At 45.7% G+C, this 20,374-nt stretch overlaps 2 protein-coding genes across 13 annotated transcripts in view; both read right to left on the bottom strand.

Annotated features, from left to right (window-relative positions):
* LOC122689843 (melanoma-associated antigen 10-like) overlaps positions 1-20,374 on the bottom strand; it is a 335,391-nt gene that overhangs the window by 146,854 nt on the left and 168,163 nt on the right. The window lies entirely within an intron of this gene.
* Positions 14,329-20,374, bottom strand: part of LOC122689847 (melanoma-associated antigen 10-like) — a 596,047-nt gene continuing 590,001 nt past the window's right edge. For 7 of the 12 annotated variants that reach the window (XM_043896617.1, XM_043896621.1, XM_043896620.1 and 4 more), the window contains one exon: positions 14,329-15,569. In XM_043896617.1, coding sequence (XP_043752552.1) covers positions 14,785-15,549 — 765 coding nt within the window. In that variant the 5' untranslated portion in view covers positions 15,550-15,569 and the 3' untranslated portion in view covers positions 14,329-14,784. Of the gene's footprint in view, positions 15,570-15,918; positions 16,012-16,139; positions 16,157-16,676; positions 16,992-20,374 lie in introns of those variants that run through there. The other 5 variants (XM_043896624.1, XM_043896625.1, XM_043896623.1 and 2 more) reach the window with 5 other exon arrangements.

Raw genomic sequence — 20,374 nt, forward strand, 5'->3', positions numbered from 1 at the left:
TGACTGTAACATCAGTCGACTGAGAGTGGTCTCTTTCCTTTTGATGCAAGGCTATCTTCTCCTGGGAGTGTCACCTGCCTCCACACAACTGGACTTGCTTGAGCACCTGCCCAGGTACCGTTAGGCACGCTGATAACCATGACCTTCCTGTGGGTCAGGTACCAGACAAGAGGCCAAGGAAAGATGGATAATTATTTCCTTTCTTTTAAAATCTGAGCTATCAAGGAACTATTTTTTCACCTCAGAGGAGGATCCCACAGTTTACATGTGTTCAGCCTTGAAAACGTTGGCTCTACTTCTGTGGTCCTTCCTCATCTACCACGTAGGATGGAGGCTTTGGGTTTTGACCACCTAGTAAGTTCATTAATATGGGCATGTGTTTGGTGGCCAGTTTCAAAGAAGACGCCCCATTAAAATTCAGCTGTAAATGTCAGGGGGTTTTAAAAATCCCTCTCTTTAACTTCAGGTTTATATCCAAAGAAGCAGTTGATTATGTGGCACATCAGAGTAGTCACACACCCAATGGGAAAACATTTGGAGAATGTGTTGAAGTTGCCCAGAAGGGTTACCAGGTGTCTAAAGTTACTATCCAAAGCAAAGGGAATGTAGGTGTCGGAGGGTGTCCAGAGTGAAAGCTGGGACAGCGGGAGGACTTCTGCAGGGAGTCGGAAAGCTCTGTGTAGGGAATGACAGGAGATCCTCCTGTGCAGCCTTCAGAAGGGGCAGCAGCGAGGAGCTGGTCAGCCTGGCAGGTGCAGTTGGGCAGGACACCCCATGGCAGCAACAGGGACATGGTGCCGCCCTCATGCAGGAGGCACTGGGATGGACAGAGACGCCGGCCCCCGGCAGAGTCAGTTCTCAGCAAACCCCAGAGCAGCCCCACAGTGCTTCCGATTCTCCTCAACCCCTTCCTCCCACGGGCCTGCTTTCTGTCACCTCAGAGGCATCATGTAGCACTGAGTAGAGGAAGGCATGAGAAGTCAGAAGTCAGGCCTTGGCCAGGTGTGGGTGGGAAGGGCTTGGCCTCCAGGGGAATTAAGACCAGGGGTCTGAGCCCACCTCGGCCCTCGCTAGCAAGTGATCCTGTGAAGATGCCCAAGCCCTACGGCCTCAGTTCTTCATCTGGGAGGTGAGCGGGTGTGAGGAACCCTGTGTGTTGGGCTGCAGGATGCGCCTGACGGACAGAACAGAGCTCAAAGGGTCTGGCGGCTGTTGGCCCTGTGATGACGGGGCAGGAATCTCTCACACTGTTACCCACAGAAACTCCCCCACTCTCTCCTCCTGCATTTTATTTTATTATCCTGTTCAAACAGACTTCAGTCTCCTCCAGAGGCTTCTCACATTTTGTTGTTTAGCTTTTGTGGTCGATATTGTGCTTCTCATTTGTTTCATTTTTCCTTCTTTAGTTTGCCAGTGTTGATTTTGGGAACAAAGACAGCAGCCTACACTTCACCACCATCTTGAGAGCTACAGGGAAAGCACTAAATCTATAAACAATTTAAGCAGACTTGACATCTTTATAACAGTTTCCCCCATAAATGAATGTGATATACTGGTAGAGACCTTTTATTTGAGACTATTTATTTGAGACTTTTTTTCCATATCTATCTACAAATTTGTGTTGCAGGCTCTATTAAGATTTTATATATTTTGTTAGCCTTCTTAGGTAATTTTTGGATTTGTGTTGCAAATGGGGCATTTTTAAATTACATCTTCTAAATAGTTAGTGCTTTGTGTATGTGGCAAGGCTCTTGGTTTTACTGTAGTAATCTTCCATACCAAGTTTTTTCTCATCTCTTATTGAGTATTCCATGTATCAATTTCTTTGAATTCCCTATGTGGATGACCATATTGTGACAAAATATTATCTTTTTCAATATTCATACTTCTTATTTCCTTTGATGTGCACAGTTCTAACTCTGTGTTCCAGTGAATTTTTGCATTGTCCAAGGGAAAGCATACATCTTTGATTTGTTCCTGTCTTGAATGGAAATGCATCAAGCATTTCACATATAAGCATGTTTGCTGTAGATATTAGGAAATGGAAGTTACTTTCTAATATCAATTTGTTAAAAGTCATACTCATGTTGAATTGATTTCAGAGGCTATTCCCACATCCACTGACGTTTCAATGTTTTCCCCTAATTTTTTATTGTGGAGAATTATACTTGAGCTATTTTCCAGTTTGAATCATATTTTCATTCTTTAGCCATAACCTGTCTGTTCATGTAATTCACTGCTTTATTGAATATGCTATTCGTTTGCTTAGGATATTTGCTAGTCTGTGGGTGAACTGTGCTCAAGTGTTCTTTGCATGGTAGGAGTGGGAGTACTCATCTGGTTTTATAGTCAAGGAGAGCTGGTCTGGGAAAATAAGTTAAATAATTCCCCAGTTTTTTTGTGTGTGCTTTAGAAGAGTTTACATAAGATGGAGATTAGTTTTCTCTGACCATCAGTAGAATTGGCCACCCAAACTGCCTGTCTTGGAACATTTGAAGGTAGTTTGGGTGTTGACTACAGTTAAAGTTTGTATTGTTTAAAGTTTCCTGTTTCGTTATGGACTGATTTGGTCTTCTTTTTATGTAATTGTCCATTTCACCCAGAATTTCAAATTTAATTGCATGATATTTATAATAAAACTTTATTGTTATAACAGATACTGCAAAACACATATAGCAGTAGAGAATGGTATAAGGGACCTAATATACTTGGCGGCCAGCATCAATCACCTGCAGTACATGGCCGGTCTGGTTCCAATGAACCCTCACCTTCCCCACATTCCTGCCAATGGACTAATGTGAAAGTAGTCCAAGACATCAGGATGTTTCATCTCTAAGTATGTCAGCATGCATTTCTAAAAGACAAGGAGTCTTTTATAAAACATAAACCCAAGACAATGATCATTCCTAAAAATTTAACTGTTTTAACAAGTGCAAATATCTAGTAATTTTTCACATTTACCTTATATATTATTTTTTTAGTTTTGTTTGAATCACAAATACTGTCTATATATTGTGATTTTTTTAATGTTCCTTGAGTCTATTTTAGTCAATAGGTTTCCCCTGCATCATCTTTTTTCTTGTAGCTTTTGTTGTGAAAAAAGGTTTTGTATTTTTCAAGTTTTCCATAATATAAATTATGTTGAATGAAACAGTTTGATGTCATTTAACACGTTTGACCCCTCAAAAGTTCTTTCAATTGGTAGTTACAGGTAGAAGCTTGATTAACTTGCTTACTTACAAGCCTGCTACCTAGTGGACGCCATGTACTTCCATTAAGAAGAACATAATGTTTCTTATCCTTTGTGCTGAGCAGGCAGTCATTCATGATCCACACCTTCTTCTACCCATTGGGGGTTGCAGAAGGGTAATTTGCAAATTCTCTCATTCAATTTTAGTTTATTACCTGAAATACTTTCATATGTAGAAACTTTTCCTTGTCCACCATTTGCTTATCTTGAGGGAATCATATAATGATATTTGCTGTGCTTTTACATCATTCAAATATCTTTGTCATCTATAGTTTATCCAGTTTTAACTTATATTCTTTACATGTTTTTTTTTTCTTTAGTATCTGGTCATATATTTAAAGATTTTTTTCATAAATATTTTCAAGAAATTGGCATTTATTTTTTGGCCTTACTGATTTTTTCTTTTTTTTTGGTATTGCATTTTATTTTTATTTTTAATTAATTTATTTATTTTAATTGGAGGTGAATTACTTTACAATATTGTAGTTGTTTTTGCAATACATTGACATGAATCAGCAATGGGTGTACATGTGTTATTTCTATACTTATCTTCATTATTTCCTACCTTCTCTTATGTAAGGTTTCATATGATGTTCATTATCTAGTTTCTTGAATTTCTTGGGTGATTTAAATAGCTCTTATTTTCTAATACTTCTATTTAAGGCTACATATTTCCCTTTGAGTACCATTTTGCCTCTGTTGCACAAGCTATGCTATTTAACTTCAAGTATATTGCTTGAATTATTTTTCACAAGTTGACTAAATCACTTTATTACTTATGCTGTTGGAATTTTTCAATATATGCCCCAAAACTAGTGAATGTAAAAATTATTTTTGAGAAGGCTATGAAGATGATGATGAAAGATACATTATTTGGGGAAAGTTTCAGACCCCAGGGTATTTTGTTTTATTATTATTATTATTATGAATTACAGAAGAGACAAACATATTTTACTTCTGGTGACAGAGCTGGGTTTATGCCAAGAATGCAAAGGAGTTTAACACTAGAAGATCAGTCATTATAATTGCCTACACGTAAGTCAAGGATTGTCCAGGAAAATAGAAACCACTGTAAACATTTACCACAGAGGGAACTTAATGCAAGGGGCTGGTTACAAAAGTTTTAGGAGGCCAGCCAGGAGAGAATTGGGAAACCCAGTTATTAGCAACACGAGGAAATCACTCATCTCTAGGATGGAAGGACAAAGAAAGGAGATAGTGTTACTGGAACCTGGGTGTTGGATTCATCAGGATCTAGAGCCATGATGAGTCAACCTCATGGTTGAATGGCTGGTGCCATGAAGAATATGGAACCATTGACAGACAAACCACCTGATGCAGAGGAAGGAAAAAATCTTTGACTGCTCTGTCTTCCAGGATTCTAATCTCTTGCTGGTGTTTCTGGTTAGCTGAACCCAAATGGCAGCCAACTGTTGGCTAGTTTGATTGCAGCCTGCCAGACTCGGCCCCTGTATAATCTAGAACAGAGCAGGGAAGAATGAGGGATGGATCTGGGAATGCATAAGTCCAGGATTGTCTTATTACAATAACAGATTGAGTGAGAAAAATCAGACCTACATCAATACAGAAAAGTATCTAATAAAAATCAACATCCAGGCACCATGAAAAGAAGTGTAAGTCCCAAAGTATTCAACTGGGGTAATGAGTTTTGGGGAGGAAGACCAGAGAGACAAAGTGCCATTCTTATCACATCATATCAAGGGTACATACTATCCACATGATTTATCACCACTGATATTTACCTTGATCGCCTAGCTGAAGTAGTGTTTGTCACGTTTTCTCCTCTCTTGAGCCCAGATGCAGAAATAAGGAAGAGAAGAAGCTAACACTTGGAAGATTTCCTAAATAACCAGCCAGATATCACTGCTAACTGTGGCTAACTTGTCACACAGATCACAACCCAACAAAAAATATTCAGCCCTATTTCTTGCAGTGAAACAGAAGTCTTCCAACATGGGAAACAATAAATGGGATCATGGTGTAAATACAGAATATATGGGAGTTTCTGTCCAAATTAGAGGGACCCTGAATAGCAGAGAAAGGGATGTGGACCTTATTTTACATGCTAAGTCATTTCAGTCATGTCGGACTCTTGGCGACCCTATGGACTGTAGTCCTCCAGGCTTCTCTGTCCATGGGATTCTCCAGTCAAGAATAATGAGATTAATCCTTTGTCTGTTGCTTCATTTGCTATTATTTTCTCCCAATCTGAGGGCTGTCTTTTCACCTTACTTATAGTTTCCTTTGTAGTGCAAAAGCTTTTAAGTTTCATTAGGTCCCATTTGTTTAGTTTTGCTTTTATTTCCAATATTCTGGGAGGTGGGTCATAGAGGATCTTGCTGTGATTTATGTCGGAGAGTGTTTTGCCTATGTTCTCCTCTAGGAGTTTTATAGTTTCTGGTCTTACATTTAGATCTTTAATCCATTTTGAGTTTATTTTTGTGTATGGTGTTAGAAAGTGTTCTAGTTTCATTCTTTTACAAGTGGTTGACCAGTTTTCCCAGCACCACTTGTTAAAGAGGTTGTCTTTTTTCCATTGTATATCCTTGCCTCAGCTGTGGTACATATACACCATGGAATATTACTCAGCCATTAAAAAGAATTCATTTGAATCAGTCCTAATGAGATGGATGAAACTGGAGCCCATTATACAGAGTGAAGTAAGCCAGAAAGATAAAGAACATTACAGCATACTAACACATATATATGGAATTTAGAAAGATGGTAACGATAACCCTATATGCAAAATAGAAAAAGAGACACAGAAATACAGAACAGACTTTTGAACTCTGTGGGAGAAGGTGAGGGTGGGATGTTTCAAAAGAATAGCATGTATACTATCTATGGTGAAACAGATCACCAGCCCAGGTGGGATGCATGAGACAAGTGCTCGGGCCTGGTGCACTGGGAAGACCCAGAGGAATCGGGTGGAGAGGGAGATGGGAGGGGGGATCGGGATGGGGAATACGTGTAAATCTATGGCTGATTCATATCAATGTATGACAAAACCCACTGAAATGTTGTGAAGTAATTAGCCTCCAACTAATAAAAAAAATAAAAAATAAAATAAAAAAAAGAATAATGGAGTGGGTTGCGATTTCCTTCTCCAGGAGATCTTCCCAACCCAGAGATCGAACCTGCATCTCTTATGTCTCTGGCATTGGCAGGCAGGTTCATTTCCACTGGAGCCACTTGGGAACCTTTTATTTTATGGGTGGTAGAGAATTAAGCAGCAGAGTGACATGATCACACCTGGGCTCTCTCATCCTCCTCAGTTCCTTTTCGGAGTGGGATTTGGATCTATTTTCTTATATATTAGCCTTACTGTGTATGAGAAAGGCTTAAATGTTCTCAGTTTGTGACGTACTTATGAATACCTCAAAAGAAGGGCACCATTTAAACTCCCATCTAAGAAGAGTCCTTTGTTCATTTTGACATCAAGTTGTTTCAATAAGACACACTTTCAGTCCACCTGTGTTCTCTTTATTCTTTCAGGTCAAACTCCATCCAGTGACTGCTCAACATCATGGCCCCAAACCCAGGAAAGCATGAAGTCTTGATGAGGAGCTGAAAACACCAGCTGAGCATCGTCATTGTGTCTTATGGACTCCCTAAACTACAGTCATGTGCACCATTGCATTTGCATCTGAATTTTGGTCATAGGCCTATTTTTGTGCTTAGGTATCTATCACCCTACTGTCTTGACCTCTGTTGCTAGGAGGGTGTTTTTGCTGACCCAACACAGTCTCAGGTCCTTTGGACTTAAGCAAAAGTGAAGCAGAATTACTGAATACTCATTTCATAAACTCACTTTTCTTTAATAGTGACAGGAAGGCCAGGCCTGGAATTCAGACTGTGCAGGCACTAGTTTCTTGTGTACTGACATTTAACACATACACTATCAGGGAAGGCCCAGAATGTTTATGCTGTTACAAGAGTCAAAGGTCTCTGTATCTTAAATGTGCCAGAGGATATTTTAGGAAAGGACTGGGTTTTATACTTCTGGAAGTCATCAGAATATTGTACTCCTCCAAACCTAAATAGCCTTCCTATTGTGCCTGGTTGGTCATTTCCTCCTAAATGCTACTTCTGTTCTCCCAGCACTTGGAGGACATGGGCTCAGCTTGTCATTCTATGAGGAGCTCTTTATTGCCATCATTTTGTTCTTTCACAGCAGTGATCAGATTTTCATGAAAAAAAAAAATGGGATTTTTTAAAGCTACCCAGCTAAAGTTCTGTCTCTGTTGGCTGTGTAAGTGTCAGGCACCTCTCCACAGATGTTTGCAGAGATGTACTTGTGCCACTGCTTCCGTTTGTGTTTATGGTCGTGTTGACCTGTTACATGTATTGGGGGCCAAATAGAGTTGATCCAACCAGATTGCAGGAGCCGTGAGTAAGACATTATTTAGCAAACACTTTCTGATCTCCCACTGAGTGCCAAGGCCCATGGTGGACACCAGGACCACAGAGCATGATAAGTAACCCTGACCCAGAGGAGCTCACAATCTTGGTAGCTTAGTTGCTGCTAACCTTTGACAATTCTTCAGAGTTCTGATAAAGATGGTTCTGACAATTTCTGTTTGAGTTTTTGGATATTTCTGAGGTTCTAAAGATTTTCTTTTTAGAAAATTTTAAAATGTGATATCCATTCTCTAATAGATGTAGTAATATAGTTATACATTTCATCAGGAGTGAGTTGGGTAGTTTCTCGATTTTGAGGAATTTTAAAATTCCACTTAAGTTCTTGAATTTATATACTGTACATAGATTTGTTCTTAGTGTTTCCTTTTTATCCTTCCAACATCTTTGGTGTAGGGCTTGTAGAATTGTAGTGATAGTATTTCATTTCTGATATTAGTTATTTGTCTTCTCTTTTTTAGATTTTGTTTATCTGGCTAGAGTTTTATCAATTTTGTTGATCTTTTCAATGAACCATTTTTTTTTTACCATGATTTTGTTTCTTTATTTTTGATTTCATTTTTTTTTCTCTTCTGTTTTTGGTTTGTTTGTATGCAGATTGCTTTGGGTATAGTTTTCTCTTCTTTTTCTAAGTTAACTTGGAAGGATAGATTATTGATTGATGTCTTTCTTCTTTCTTAATCTAAACATTAAATGCTATAGTTTTCCCTCTTAACACTATTTAGATGCATCCCATAAATTCCAATATATTGCCCTTTGATTTTCATTCATTCCAGTGCAGTTTCTATTTCCTTGAGAATCTCTCTTTTACCTGTGGATGGTTGTTTAATTTCCAAGTGATTTGAGACTTTTCTTCTCCTTCCATATTGTTTCACTTCTAGTTTGATTCTTTTCTTGTCAGAGAACATACTCTGCATCATTTAATTTTTTTTTAGTTTGTTTTGAGGATATAGGATTCTATCTTGTTAAATGTTTCCCATGTGCTTGAAATAAATGTGCATTTTGCTGTGGTTGATGCAGTGATATTTAGATCCACAGTATTTGTGAATCACGCAGGGCCCAGCCTGCCCCTAGGGCAATGGTTCAGTTCTCCACACTTTTGATATTTTGTCTCTGGTGAGATTCCTGCATGCACAGCTCAGGTTGAACTCAGGAGTTCATACAACTTGCTGGGATCCCTTGCTCATAGTTGCTCTTCCCCACTATCTGCCCTCCCTCTTTGGCTACCAGGAGACTCTCCTTCTGGTCCTCTCACACAGACTGGGGGGTATTTAGTTTTCTCTGTTGTGTACTTCCCTTGAATGGATCTGCCTAGATGACCAAGTAGTTAGATAAGACAATAATAGCACAACAGTGTGGGATCTTAGTCCCCTAACCAGGGATCAAATCCATGCTCCCTGCATTGGAACTGCAGAGTCTTAGCCACTGGACTGCAAGGGAAGTCCCCATTTGTCCTTTTTAGATTCCACATGTAAATGATAACAAACCATACTTATCGTTTTCTGTTTTACTTATTTTACTTAGCGTAATGCCTTCAAACTTCTTCCAAGTTGTTGCAAATGGCAGGATTTCCTTCTCTCATATGGCTCTATCCTGAATATGTTGCATCATCTTTATCCATTCATCCATTGACGGACGCTTATGTTGTATCCATATTTTGGCTATTGTGAAAAATTCTGCAATAGATGTAGGAGTGGAGATATCTTTTCGATATCCTATTTTCATTTCCTTTTGCGTAAACACTCAGAAGTGGAATTGCTGGATCATATGGTAGCTTCCTTCATTATGTTCTTTGATGCACAGACTTGTTTTTTGATGAGGTCCAATTTATCTATGTTTTTCCTTTTTTTGCCTGTGTTATTGGTGTCATACCCGTGAAATCATTACCATCTAAAGTATTTCTAGATATATAAATAAGCACAGGTTAAGAAGTACACATATAATTCTTTGCCCTGTCAACCAATGGGTGCCCAGAAGCAATGACCCTTCAATACCAATGAGCACATTTAGGGCACAGATCTAGTTTTGTCAATACCATTCAACAATAGAAGGAACAAGGGCTCCACGGAAAAAAAATGATGATTCTAGAATTGGGAAAGGAAATATGGAAAATTATCCTGAAGCAACTTCTCTGGTGTGAAAATAAAAAAGAGAAAAAGAAGTGCTCAAAAAACTTTCAAAAGAGGAAGCAACATTTCCAGGGGTTTGACAAAGGTATATACAAAGGGATTGACAGTAAGAGTTTCCAATGGCCAATCCAAGAACAACTTAAAAATAAAAATGTATAAAGTTATATCGGATTTTAACCCAAAGTTTAATAAAGATACCATGATTCCATACTGAGAAACAGAAATAATTTCTTAATTACACAAACAAGGATAGGCAAGTGTTCCACAAAGAAAAATTCCAGTTTATGCAGACATTCCCACTTGTAGAAAGGGGAGCATAACTCCCCACCCCTGAGGCATGGACGGCTCATCCTGATTTTGTTCCAAAGAGGACAGGATAGAAAGGGGGCGTAAAACAATCACTTTAACTCATAGACACATGACAAGCACTACCTCAGCCACATGATCAATGACAGCATCATCAGTGATCAATTGTGCTAATAGTATATACACTTGATACAATGTGATGAGAATAGGATTTTACATCTGTAAAATTCCAAAATTCCTCCCCCGAACTTTAATCCCAGGCTAGTCACGAGTAAAATATCAGACAAATACCAGTCAAGGGACATGGTAAAGAAACATCTACCGAGTACTCCTCAAAACTGTCAAGACCATCCAAAACAAAGAAATGTTAAAGATAAAAGGAACCCAAGGAGACATTACAAGTAAATGTTAGGGTATTTTCCTTGCCAGGATCCGGGAATGGGTAAAACCTATAGAAATCTGAGTAAATATGGGCTTTAGTTGATAATAAATAATGCATCAATACTTCCTCATTAATTGTAATAAATATACGATATTATTGTAAGATATTAGGAATAGGGGAGACTGGGTGAGGGGCATAAGAGATTTCTGCTATTCTCACAATTTGTTTTTTCAAATCATAAAGGGATACAAGGGTTAAAAGGGTTACAAAGGAAAAGGTGAAAATAAGGTATATTTTCAAAATAAAAAAGGCAAAGAAATTTTGGGCACAACATGCTAAATATGTTCAAAAAGGTAATAGAAAGGAAACCAAACACAGCCACAGCCACAGGGAACCTGTAAGTGTGAAACAACACTTGCTGAATTAGCTGCAACTTTTCCTCTCCCTTAACCTCCAATCCCATATAATATACTAAAACCGGGCCTCTTCCAGAAACATCTCTGGGTCAACTTTTTTCTCAAGTCCCACAAAAACTGCTCTAATCCAACCTCATAGATGTTTTGCCTGGATATGGCAAAAGCCATCAACCGAGGCCAGGTGTCGACCTGGAACCCCATACTTGCTCAAAAGCCACATTAAGATGTCTGCCAGTGTTATTTGCCACAGAAGTCTGTCAAGATCGAGGCAGGGGTCAATGTCTTGCCAAGGATACAAGGGTCCAGAGCAAAGCTTTAGCTGTGCGTACATGTGAGTGCTCAGTCCATCAGTCGTGTCTCACTCTGCGACACCATGGACTGTGGCACACACACCCCCAACCTGTCTCCTCTGTCCATGGGATTTCCCAGGCAAAAATTGTGGAGTGGGATGCCTTTTCCTCCTCTAGAGTACCTTCCCACCTAGGGATTGAACTTGCATCTCACACATTGCAGGCAGATTCTTTAACACTGAGCCTCCAGGGAAGCCATGAGGAAACACAGGGACTTCTCAGAGGAGCAGAACACTCACTGAGAATCCCTAACCCAAGGGAGGTGCCTGTCCAATCTGTGATGCCCTGGGCAAGATCAGCTTGGGAACAGGGTGGTGTGTGTCCACACAGAGGCTGCTGCAGAAGATGCTGGATCCTGGAAATGACCTCCAGATAAGTCGGTGGAGGTGAGGGCCAGTTGGGCCTCCTCGCAATCAAAGGCCTGAGGTTCTTATGTACCCAGAGCAAGAACCCAACCACACCTAGCAGTCATATCCCATAAGGCGCATGAGGAGTCCCTGCCATGAGAGCTGCCACATATACATCCTGGAGTGCCCCCTGGGGCTGTGGTCCCAGCCTTGGCCCCAGAGCACAGACGTCCTCGTGGAGGCCGGGACAGCATCTCACCTGCAGTGGCACCTGCTCCCCTGTCCCTCTCCCAGCCAAACCCAGGAAGGTCTGATGGAATCTCCAGGGCTTGCTGCATCCATGTCTCTGAGGTTGTTGACCCTCTATGCAGCCTGCACCCGTGGGCCCCAGATTCCTCTCCTACCTGGCTCCTTTCTGAATCCTCACTGGAGTCTGGGGCCTGTGGTGCCTGGGGGAGCACCTTCCCAGGCATCTGCTACAGATTGTCCTCTGCTCAAACAGCATGACTGGGGACACCAAAGTCCTAGCTAGCTCTACCGATGGCTGACCAGACACCCCTCTGCCTCACACTCAGGCTCAAAAGCCAGGACCTCAGTCACATTCACAAGGCCCTGAGTTTCTTCCCACACATTCCACATGGATTCCACAGGGAATGAATGGTCTGATACACCACAGGATCTTAGAGATGTGCCTGCAATTCCATGGCAATGACTACTACTGACACCCCACGAGGAGTCGTGCCCAGGGGCTGCATCAAGTCCTGCTGGCTCCACCTGAGGCACCGTGGAATGGGATGCTGCTCAGGGATTTCCAAATAAAGTTACACACATGAGGTCATCAGGACCAGGGCCTAATCCACTCTCAGTGGGGGGTGGGGGGGGACAGGCAGGACAAAACCCAAGGCCAGGTTCGGGGGGAGAGGGGGTGATATGGGCATTAGGGGTGGGGGGTATCTGGGCTGGGCCCCACGAGGAGGATGCCCCCAACCCCAACAGGGGCCTTTGGCAGCTGGATGCTGCCCTCCTGATAGAGACTGAGCACAGCCCAGAGGGGGCTGACAGTTCAGCTCTTGGGGGGCAGGGGCAGGATGTGGGTCTTTGGTGGGGGAGGGTGGAATTCCTGCAGCCAGTTCCCTGTGGGGCGGCCTCTCTCAAAGGTCAGAGGTGAGGGGATTTAGTATCTGGAAGAGATACCACACTCAGAGTGGTCTGTGTCTGTGTTGTCCTGACTTGAGGATTAACCCCCAGGTGCCCGTGTCCCTTCAGAACAAATGGTTGTTGACGAAAACGCTTCTGCTCAAAATTCTCTGGACCCGGATCATCATATGACCCTTCCTAAGTGAAGAGGCCTGGCAGGGTCGTGTCCCCATGTGTGCAGGGAGAGAGGAAGACAAGAGGTGACTGAACACCTGTCATCTATCCAATTCCACACTGCCTAGCAGATGCTCCGCAAGAGCAGCAGTTAAAACTCTCTTTTGTTTTGGGGAGGAGAGTCTGATCAGGTCACATAGGTCTTCACATTCTCCACCTTTTCCAAGTGTTCACTGACTATCATGCAGCTGCCATATATGTGACCAGAATCACATCTCCTGTTCCCCTTTTTCTCTGGCACTCAGCATGGAGAGCTGCCCTTTAAGCTCCCTGCATCCATCCACACGCCCACTGCAGTGACCTCACCACCTCCTTAGGCCCGGAAGTTGCTCCTGCCTTTTCAGGCCAGGCACAGCCTTAACCTGGGTCTCTGCTGTCTCCACACTTCTGAACCCACCCGAACCCAGGGAAGCTGGCAGATGTTGCATCTTTACTAGCTGGTACTTATTTCTCACGCTATTCGAATCTCAGATTCTGTCACTCTCCCCTCTGGAAATTGTATTGTTTTGAGGACACCTCAGAGAATTGGCATTTTATTTAGAAATGGAATAGAAAACCACTCAGAATTGCTGTTCTGTGTTTTCCTCCCGGAGAATATATATCAATTTCAGTGTCTGTGTGTGTTTTGGGGTGGAGAGCAGTGTCTCCAGCTGGGCACAGCTCACTCAAAGATTCCAGGATTCTCGTCACACAGCAGGTCCTGTCCACTTTTGCAGCTTCTCTTCACTCATTTCATCCAAATGAAATCTAGACAATGTTCACAAGAAAAAATCATAAAGTCCAGATGACCAAAGAAACTGTTATTTCAATGTACTTGTTAATCAGCTTCCCAAGGCAGAGACAGGAGGGCTAGCACAGGGAATACTGGGCCATATATCAAAGAGAAAGATTCATATTTCTCTAGGATTCCTAGCAGATGGTGGATAGAACACACCTATTTCATCCCTGTGGTCAACAGCTATGGGACAAGAGCCTGGACCCCTTCCTGCCTGCCCTAGAAAGAGATCTCTCTGGGGTTTATCCAAGAAGCAAAAGGACACCTCACAGCAATGATCTGTTTCAGAGATTCCCCTCACCCCCAAGACAAACCTCATGTGACTGCAGCTCCTGGACTACTGATGTAAGTGTGGGGGTGTCCTGCTACTCCTAGTGTCCCCACTGTTAACATGGCCTTTCACGGAGCAGAGAATCTGTACACGACTTTGGAATAACTGAACCTGTGAGCAGGGTTCTCAGATTGTCTGCTACTTTCTTTAATAACCCAGGAAAATTCAATTAACTGAGATCATTTAGTAATTGTGAATAACAGACAAGAAGGACATAATCATGAATTCGCTTTGATTATGTTTATTATCTAACTCTTTTCCATTCAATAATATTGCTACATAAGTTCCAATTATCAAAACAGTTCTAATTTTTATTCCATTGTATTCTGTTCAGGACCACAAAACAAAATGGAAGACTTTCCCATCTCTCTTACAAAACAGCAAAACTCTTGTTTTTGAACTGGGTAACCACAAATACACTCGGATCAATATCATTCACAAAGCTAAGATATTGAAGTTTCTTTAGCCTTCCCTGTAATCAAACTTTGAAAAATTTCTAAAGAAAACAGAGATGAATCCCCACGTCATCATAGAGAACAGGAACCAAAAGATGCTACAAACTGGTTCCCCCAACTAGCCCGGGCCCTCACATTATTGAAAGCTGACTACCCCCTCTTTAACCACAGAGAGAAGGAACAACCTGGCTGCTGCTCTGTCTCAGGCCCCCTATTCCTCCTCCCTCGCATCTTATGCAGACAGGAATGGGAAAGCCCTCAAAGGCCTTTGGTTGACCCTGCGCATAAATGCCATGACTTGCCACTTGCTGGTCTCCACATAGGCCCGGGGACCCCACAGGAACTCATAGCGAACAGGGTGGCTGTCAGGCACCTGCTGGTACTGCAGGTATCCCTCCCGCACCCACACTTGGGTCAGAAGCTCCCTGGGCTCCCCAAAGACACATTGCTCACTCCCAACATACACCCCCATCCTGTTGAGTTCTCCCCAGACCGCCTCCTCGGGGGCCGGGTCTCCAAACCGCATGATCATGCTGAGGACCAGCACCAGGAAGCCGGCCTTGGGCAGGCCCACCCCATCGCTCAGCATCTCATCGCAAGTGAGGCCCAGGATGGGGACCAAGATGTAGATGTGCTCCGCTGGGTCCACCTCCTTCACATCCACACCAAAGACCAGCTGCAGGCACACTGAGACTTCCCTGAAGACCACCGGGAAGTGCTCCTGGTTATCCCTGAGGACCTTATTCAGCATTTCCGCCTGGGAGGTCAGCTCCTTGGTTCGATACTTGAGGAGCAGGAACTTCATCAGTTTAGCCATCATCCTATGCAGAATATCTTGGGGCAAGGCCTCCACAGGAGCGGAGGAGGATGCTGGGGGGTAGGAGGCCAAGTGGGATGCGGACTCCCCGACCTCAGCCTCCAAGAGCGGCAGCTCGATAGGGCCCTGGGCCTCGCCTGGGTCCTGAAGGTCTTCCTCGGGTTTGCTGAGCTCACTCATCTCAACCACGAGCACAATGCCTGAGGTCAAACAAGACACGGAAGTGAGGCAGAGGTACAGATGGGGACCAAGGGCCTCTGGGAGAGAGGAGGTGTGAGCAACCTGGGCTACGAAACCCATCCTGGATGGTACCACACAGGCCACTTACAGCTCTCCCCTTGAGGGGTGCTCTCAGACCTCACAGGAGCGATACTTCTGGGAGACCATTCCCATGTCTACCCAAAGGAGGAAGTGAGTTGGCTCCCCAGGGTGCAGTCAGCACAGCCCGAGATTTCTGGGTTCAACAAAGTGGTAGGAATTGGGGTCTTCTGGGTCCCCCCTATGTTCTGGGATAGGGAGCCTCTGGTTCACTTCAGGTCACCCTCTCACCTTGACTCCTGATACTGCCTGGACCTCCTCTGCTCTCTGAACTGAGGACACAGGCTTCAGACCTCTGCCCTCGCCTCCTGGTTCCTGGAGCTCCTGTGAGAGAAATGGAGGTGACAACTAAGGGCTATACTGTGCCACAGCCCTGGGCCTTCTGTGCTGCTAGGTGGGGACGCACACTCGGATTACACCCAGTTGTGTTGTGGGTACCTTGTAATGCTCACCTTTCCCCTGGCATGGCCTGGACGGTCCCCTTTGGAGGAGTAGAAGGAAACTCAAAACAAGACACAAGCCTGAACAGAAAGCACTGAGGGGCCCCACATGCAGCCGCACCTGTCCAGGGCCTGGCGCGGGTCCTAGGCTGGGGAGATGCTCGGTCCTCAGCTCCTCCTCACTTCCTGCCTGGCCTCCAAGCACTCGCCACAGGGGCAGGGGTTTGCTCAGTCCAACCTCGGGGTTGGGGAGTCCAGCCTCTGCCAACCTGAAGCCTCCACCTCTGCCCGTAAAACATCACCTACTGAGTTCCCTAAGCCAGCGGTCAAGAAACTGCTCACCCTGCTCACCCCACTCTGGGCCCTCCAAGACCCTCTTGCAAGGGCCAAGATCCCTCCATGTTGGGGTCGAACCGCCTCAATCCTTCCTCGCATGGAGCCTGGACTCTAGGCAGGACACGCAATTGTCCTGTCCGCCATTTTGAGACCCCGTCGCCTGCACAAGGCCTCCAGTCCCTCTGACACCGCATGTGAGGAAGTCAGACAGACCTAGTGTGCTCTTCTCACCCCAAGGGCTCCCAGGGACGACTACAGGGATGGGGATCTGTGGGGTTCCATCAGTCCTCACTCAGGGTGCCCGCAGTCCTCCTTCAGGAACCTCACCTTGCCTCCGTGCAGGACCTGGATTCTCGCCTCTCCGCAACTGAAGCCCCGCCCCTTATAGCAGGATCCCAGTCTCTTGAAGACCCGGATGTCAGGAAGTCAGCTTATGCCTGTGGCACTCATCCTGCCCCCACGGTTGCCCTGGGCTGACAACAGAGATGCGCTTCTCTGAGGTCCCCTCTGATTACGGGTCCAGGGTCCTCTAGTCCCTCTTCAGGGTCCTCAAGGTCTTCAACCCTGCAGGACCTGGAAATCGGACCCCCCCGAGGCCCCGCCCCATACGTGACGTCCCCAGTCAGAGACCCGGATGTCAGGAAGTGAAACCATGCACTTTGGGCTCATCGTATCCCAGATCGGGCAAGGACCAACAGCAGCTCCAGGCTTTTCTGAAGTCTCCTCTGATTAGGGTCCAGGGTCCCCTCAATCGGCCCTCAGGGTCCTCAAATTGAAACGCTAGAGGAGCTGGGCTTCTTCACTCTGCTCAACTGAGACTGCGCCCCCTTTCCTAGGTCCCCAGTCTGTGTCTCAGAAATGTTAGGCAAAGGTTAGAAGGGGCAGGGCGTCAGATGGGCAGTGAGAAAGATCTTCTTTCTTTTGAGAGTCAAGGTGAGGACACTGAGGAAGGACTGAGGGGACCCTGGACCCCAGAGCAGAGTGGGCTCTGGGAGGACATTGGGTGGATGAACATATGCTGGATTTCCTGACTGGGTCTCAGAGAAACTGGGGACCTGGTATAGGGGGCTGACTTCCTGATATCCAGATTTCAGACTGGTGTCCTAGTATAGAGAGATGACTTACTGATATCCACATATCAGAAAGACTTGGGTCCTGGTATGAGGTTTGGGGCGTTAGTAGGGGAGAGGAGAGAATCTGAAGTCGGACCTGGAGATAAGTTGAGATCTCTGAGGGAAGGCTGAAGGGACCCCAAGTGAAAACTCTAGCGATCCAATGTAAGACTGACGGAACCCCACTCATCCCTGCCCCTGCCACCAGACCTGGGAGCCCTTGGGGTGAGAAGAGCACACTAGGTCTCTCCTGAGTTCCTGACATCCAGCTCTGTGAGACTGAGGACTTGGTGTGAGGAGCAGGGACTACGGTGGGGAGAGGACAGAGACTAGGTCCTCCTGGAAATCAAGGTGAGGACCCTGAGGGAGGACTGAGGGTAGCCAGATCTCAGAAGATAGGGAACCCTGGTAGTCCCTGGGCAGGATGACCTCATGCCACATTGCCTGACAACCCTGGCAGAGAGACCTCTTGAAAGCAGGGGAAACTCCACATGGCAGATGGGACACTTGCAGGTCTTGTCTGGAGTCTAAGCTCCATGCAAGGCAGGACTAAGGCAGTTAGACCCCAATATGGAGGGATCTTGGCCCTTGCAAGAGGGACTGGAGGGCACATAGTGGGGTGAGCAGTTTCTTGACCTCTGGCTTAGGGACCTCGGGAGGTAAGGTTTTCAGGCAGAGCAGAAGGCTTCAGGTCGGCAGAGGCTGGACACCTCAAACTCAATGGAGGACTGAGCAGACCCCCGCCCCTGTGGTCAGTGCTGGGAAAGCAGGCAGGACGTGAGGAGGAGCTGAGGACCGAACACCTCCCTAGTCTAGGCCCCACAGGAGACCCTGGGCAGGTGCGGCCGCATGTGGGGCCCCTCAACGCTTTCAGTTCACTCTCGGGTATTGTTCTGCGTTTCCCTCAAGGCCCCCAGAGGGGAGGCACCAGGTTTTGCCAGGGTAAGGTAAGTACTACCAGCGAGCTCTGAGGGGACCTCTCACCACACAACTGAGGGACCCTCACAGTGTGCACCTCTCGTACCGTCAGAGAATGCTCAGGGCTGTGCCACAGGATACCACCTAGGTGCCCCCTCCATTTCTCACAGGAGCTGCAGAAACCAGGAGGCTAAGGCAGACATCTGAGGCACGTATCCTGAGGTCAGTGAACAGAGGAGGTCCAGGCAATGCCAGGAGTCAAGGTGATGAGGGTGCCCTGAGTGGACACCAAGGGCTTGCCCATCCCAGAACAGAGGGGACCCCACAAGGGCCTAATCCCCTTACCTTGTCAGTCCCAGAAATCTCGGGCTGTGCTGACCACACCCTGGGGAGCCACCTCACTTCCTTCTTCAGGTAGCCAGGGGACTGGCCACTCCAGAGGCATGTCCCTGTGAGGTCTGAGAGCACTTTTCAAGAGGAGACCTGCAAGTGGCCTGTGGCCGACCAGGCTGCGGTTCTCAGGTGAGGCCATTCACAGCCCATCTATCCATCCAGGCCCGTGGTCCCCATATGTTCCATTTGCCCGCATGCCTCACTCCTGCCTCACTCTGTAGTTTGATCCCAGGCATCACGCTCGTGGTCCACATGACTGAGCTGAGAAAGCTCGAGGAAGATCTTTAGGACCCAGGTGAGGCCAGGGCCCTGTGGAGGTGCAGCACTCTGGGACTGAGGCGGGGGAGGCTGCATCCCCCTCAGCCTCCTCACCCACAGTCCCCTGCTCTGCCCTTGTGGAGGCCTTGCCCCCCGAAGCTGTGAATGAAATAGTGGATAACTTGATGAAAGTCTTGCTTCTGTTGTATCTGGCCAAACATCTGACATTCCAGGAGGAAATGCTGAAGAAGGTTCTCAGGGACAACCAGGAGCACTCATGGAGGTCTTCAGTCAAGCTGCAGAGTGCCTACAGGTTGTCGTTGGCCTGGAGGTAAAGGAGTTGGACCCCGGGGAGCACATCTACATCATGGTCCCTACCCTGGGCCTCACCTGTGATGTGATGCTGAGCAATGGGCAGAGCCTTCTCAAGGTTGGCCTCCTAGTGCTGGTCCTCAATCTGACCATGCAGAATGAAGACCTGCCCCCTGAGGAAGCAGGTTTGGGAGCACTCAGCAGGATGGGGGTGTGTGTTGGGAGTGAGCCCTGTCTCTCTGGGGAGCCCAGAGAGCTGCTGACCCAAGTGTGGGTGTGGGAGGGATACCTGGAATACCAGCAGGTGCCTGACAGCCACCATGTTTGCTGAGTTCCTGTGGGGTCCCTGGCCTATGTGGAGACCAGCAAGTGGCAAGTCACGGTGTCTGTGCTCAGGGTCTAACAGAGGGCTTTGAGGGCTCTCCTGTCTGCAGAGGCTGCGAGGGAGGAGGAATAGGGGGTCTGAGCCAGAGCAGCAGCCAGGGTAATCCTTCCCTCTGTGATTGAAGAGGGAGTAGTCACCTTCTCAGAAGTGAGGGCCCGGGCCAGTTGGGGGAACCAGTGCACAGCATCTGTGGGCTCCTGTTCTCTACAATGACATGGAGATTCATCTGTTTTCCTTAGAAAATCTTCAAACTTTGATTGTTTTCACACAATGCTAAATAAATGTCAGTGTCTAAGCTTGGAGAATGAGATTGATCACAATGTGTTTGTGCTAACACAGTTCAAGAACAAGAGTTTTGCTGTTTTCTAAGAGATTGGAAACTCTTACATTTTGTTTTGTGGCCCTGAATGAGACACAATGGAATTGGAATTAGAACTGTTTCGGAAATGTGAGCTTGTGGTAGAGTGGTGGAGTCACTCAGTCGTGTTAGACTCTTTGCGACCCCATGGACTGTAGCCAACAAGGCTCCTCAG

The sequence above is a fragment of the Cervus elaphus genome, chromosome X, assembly GCF_910594005.1.
Source record: "Cervus elaphus chromosome X, mCerEla1.1, whole genome shotgun sequence".
Classification (NCBI taxonomy): Eukaryota; Metazoa; Chordata; class Mammalia; order Artiodactyla; family Cervidae; genus Cervus; species Cervus elaphus.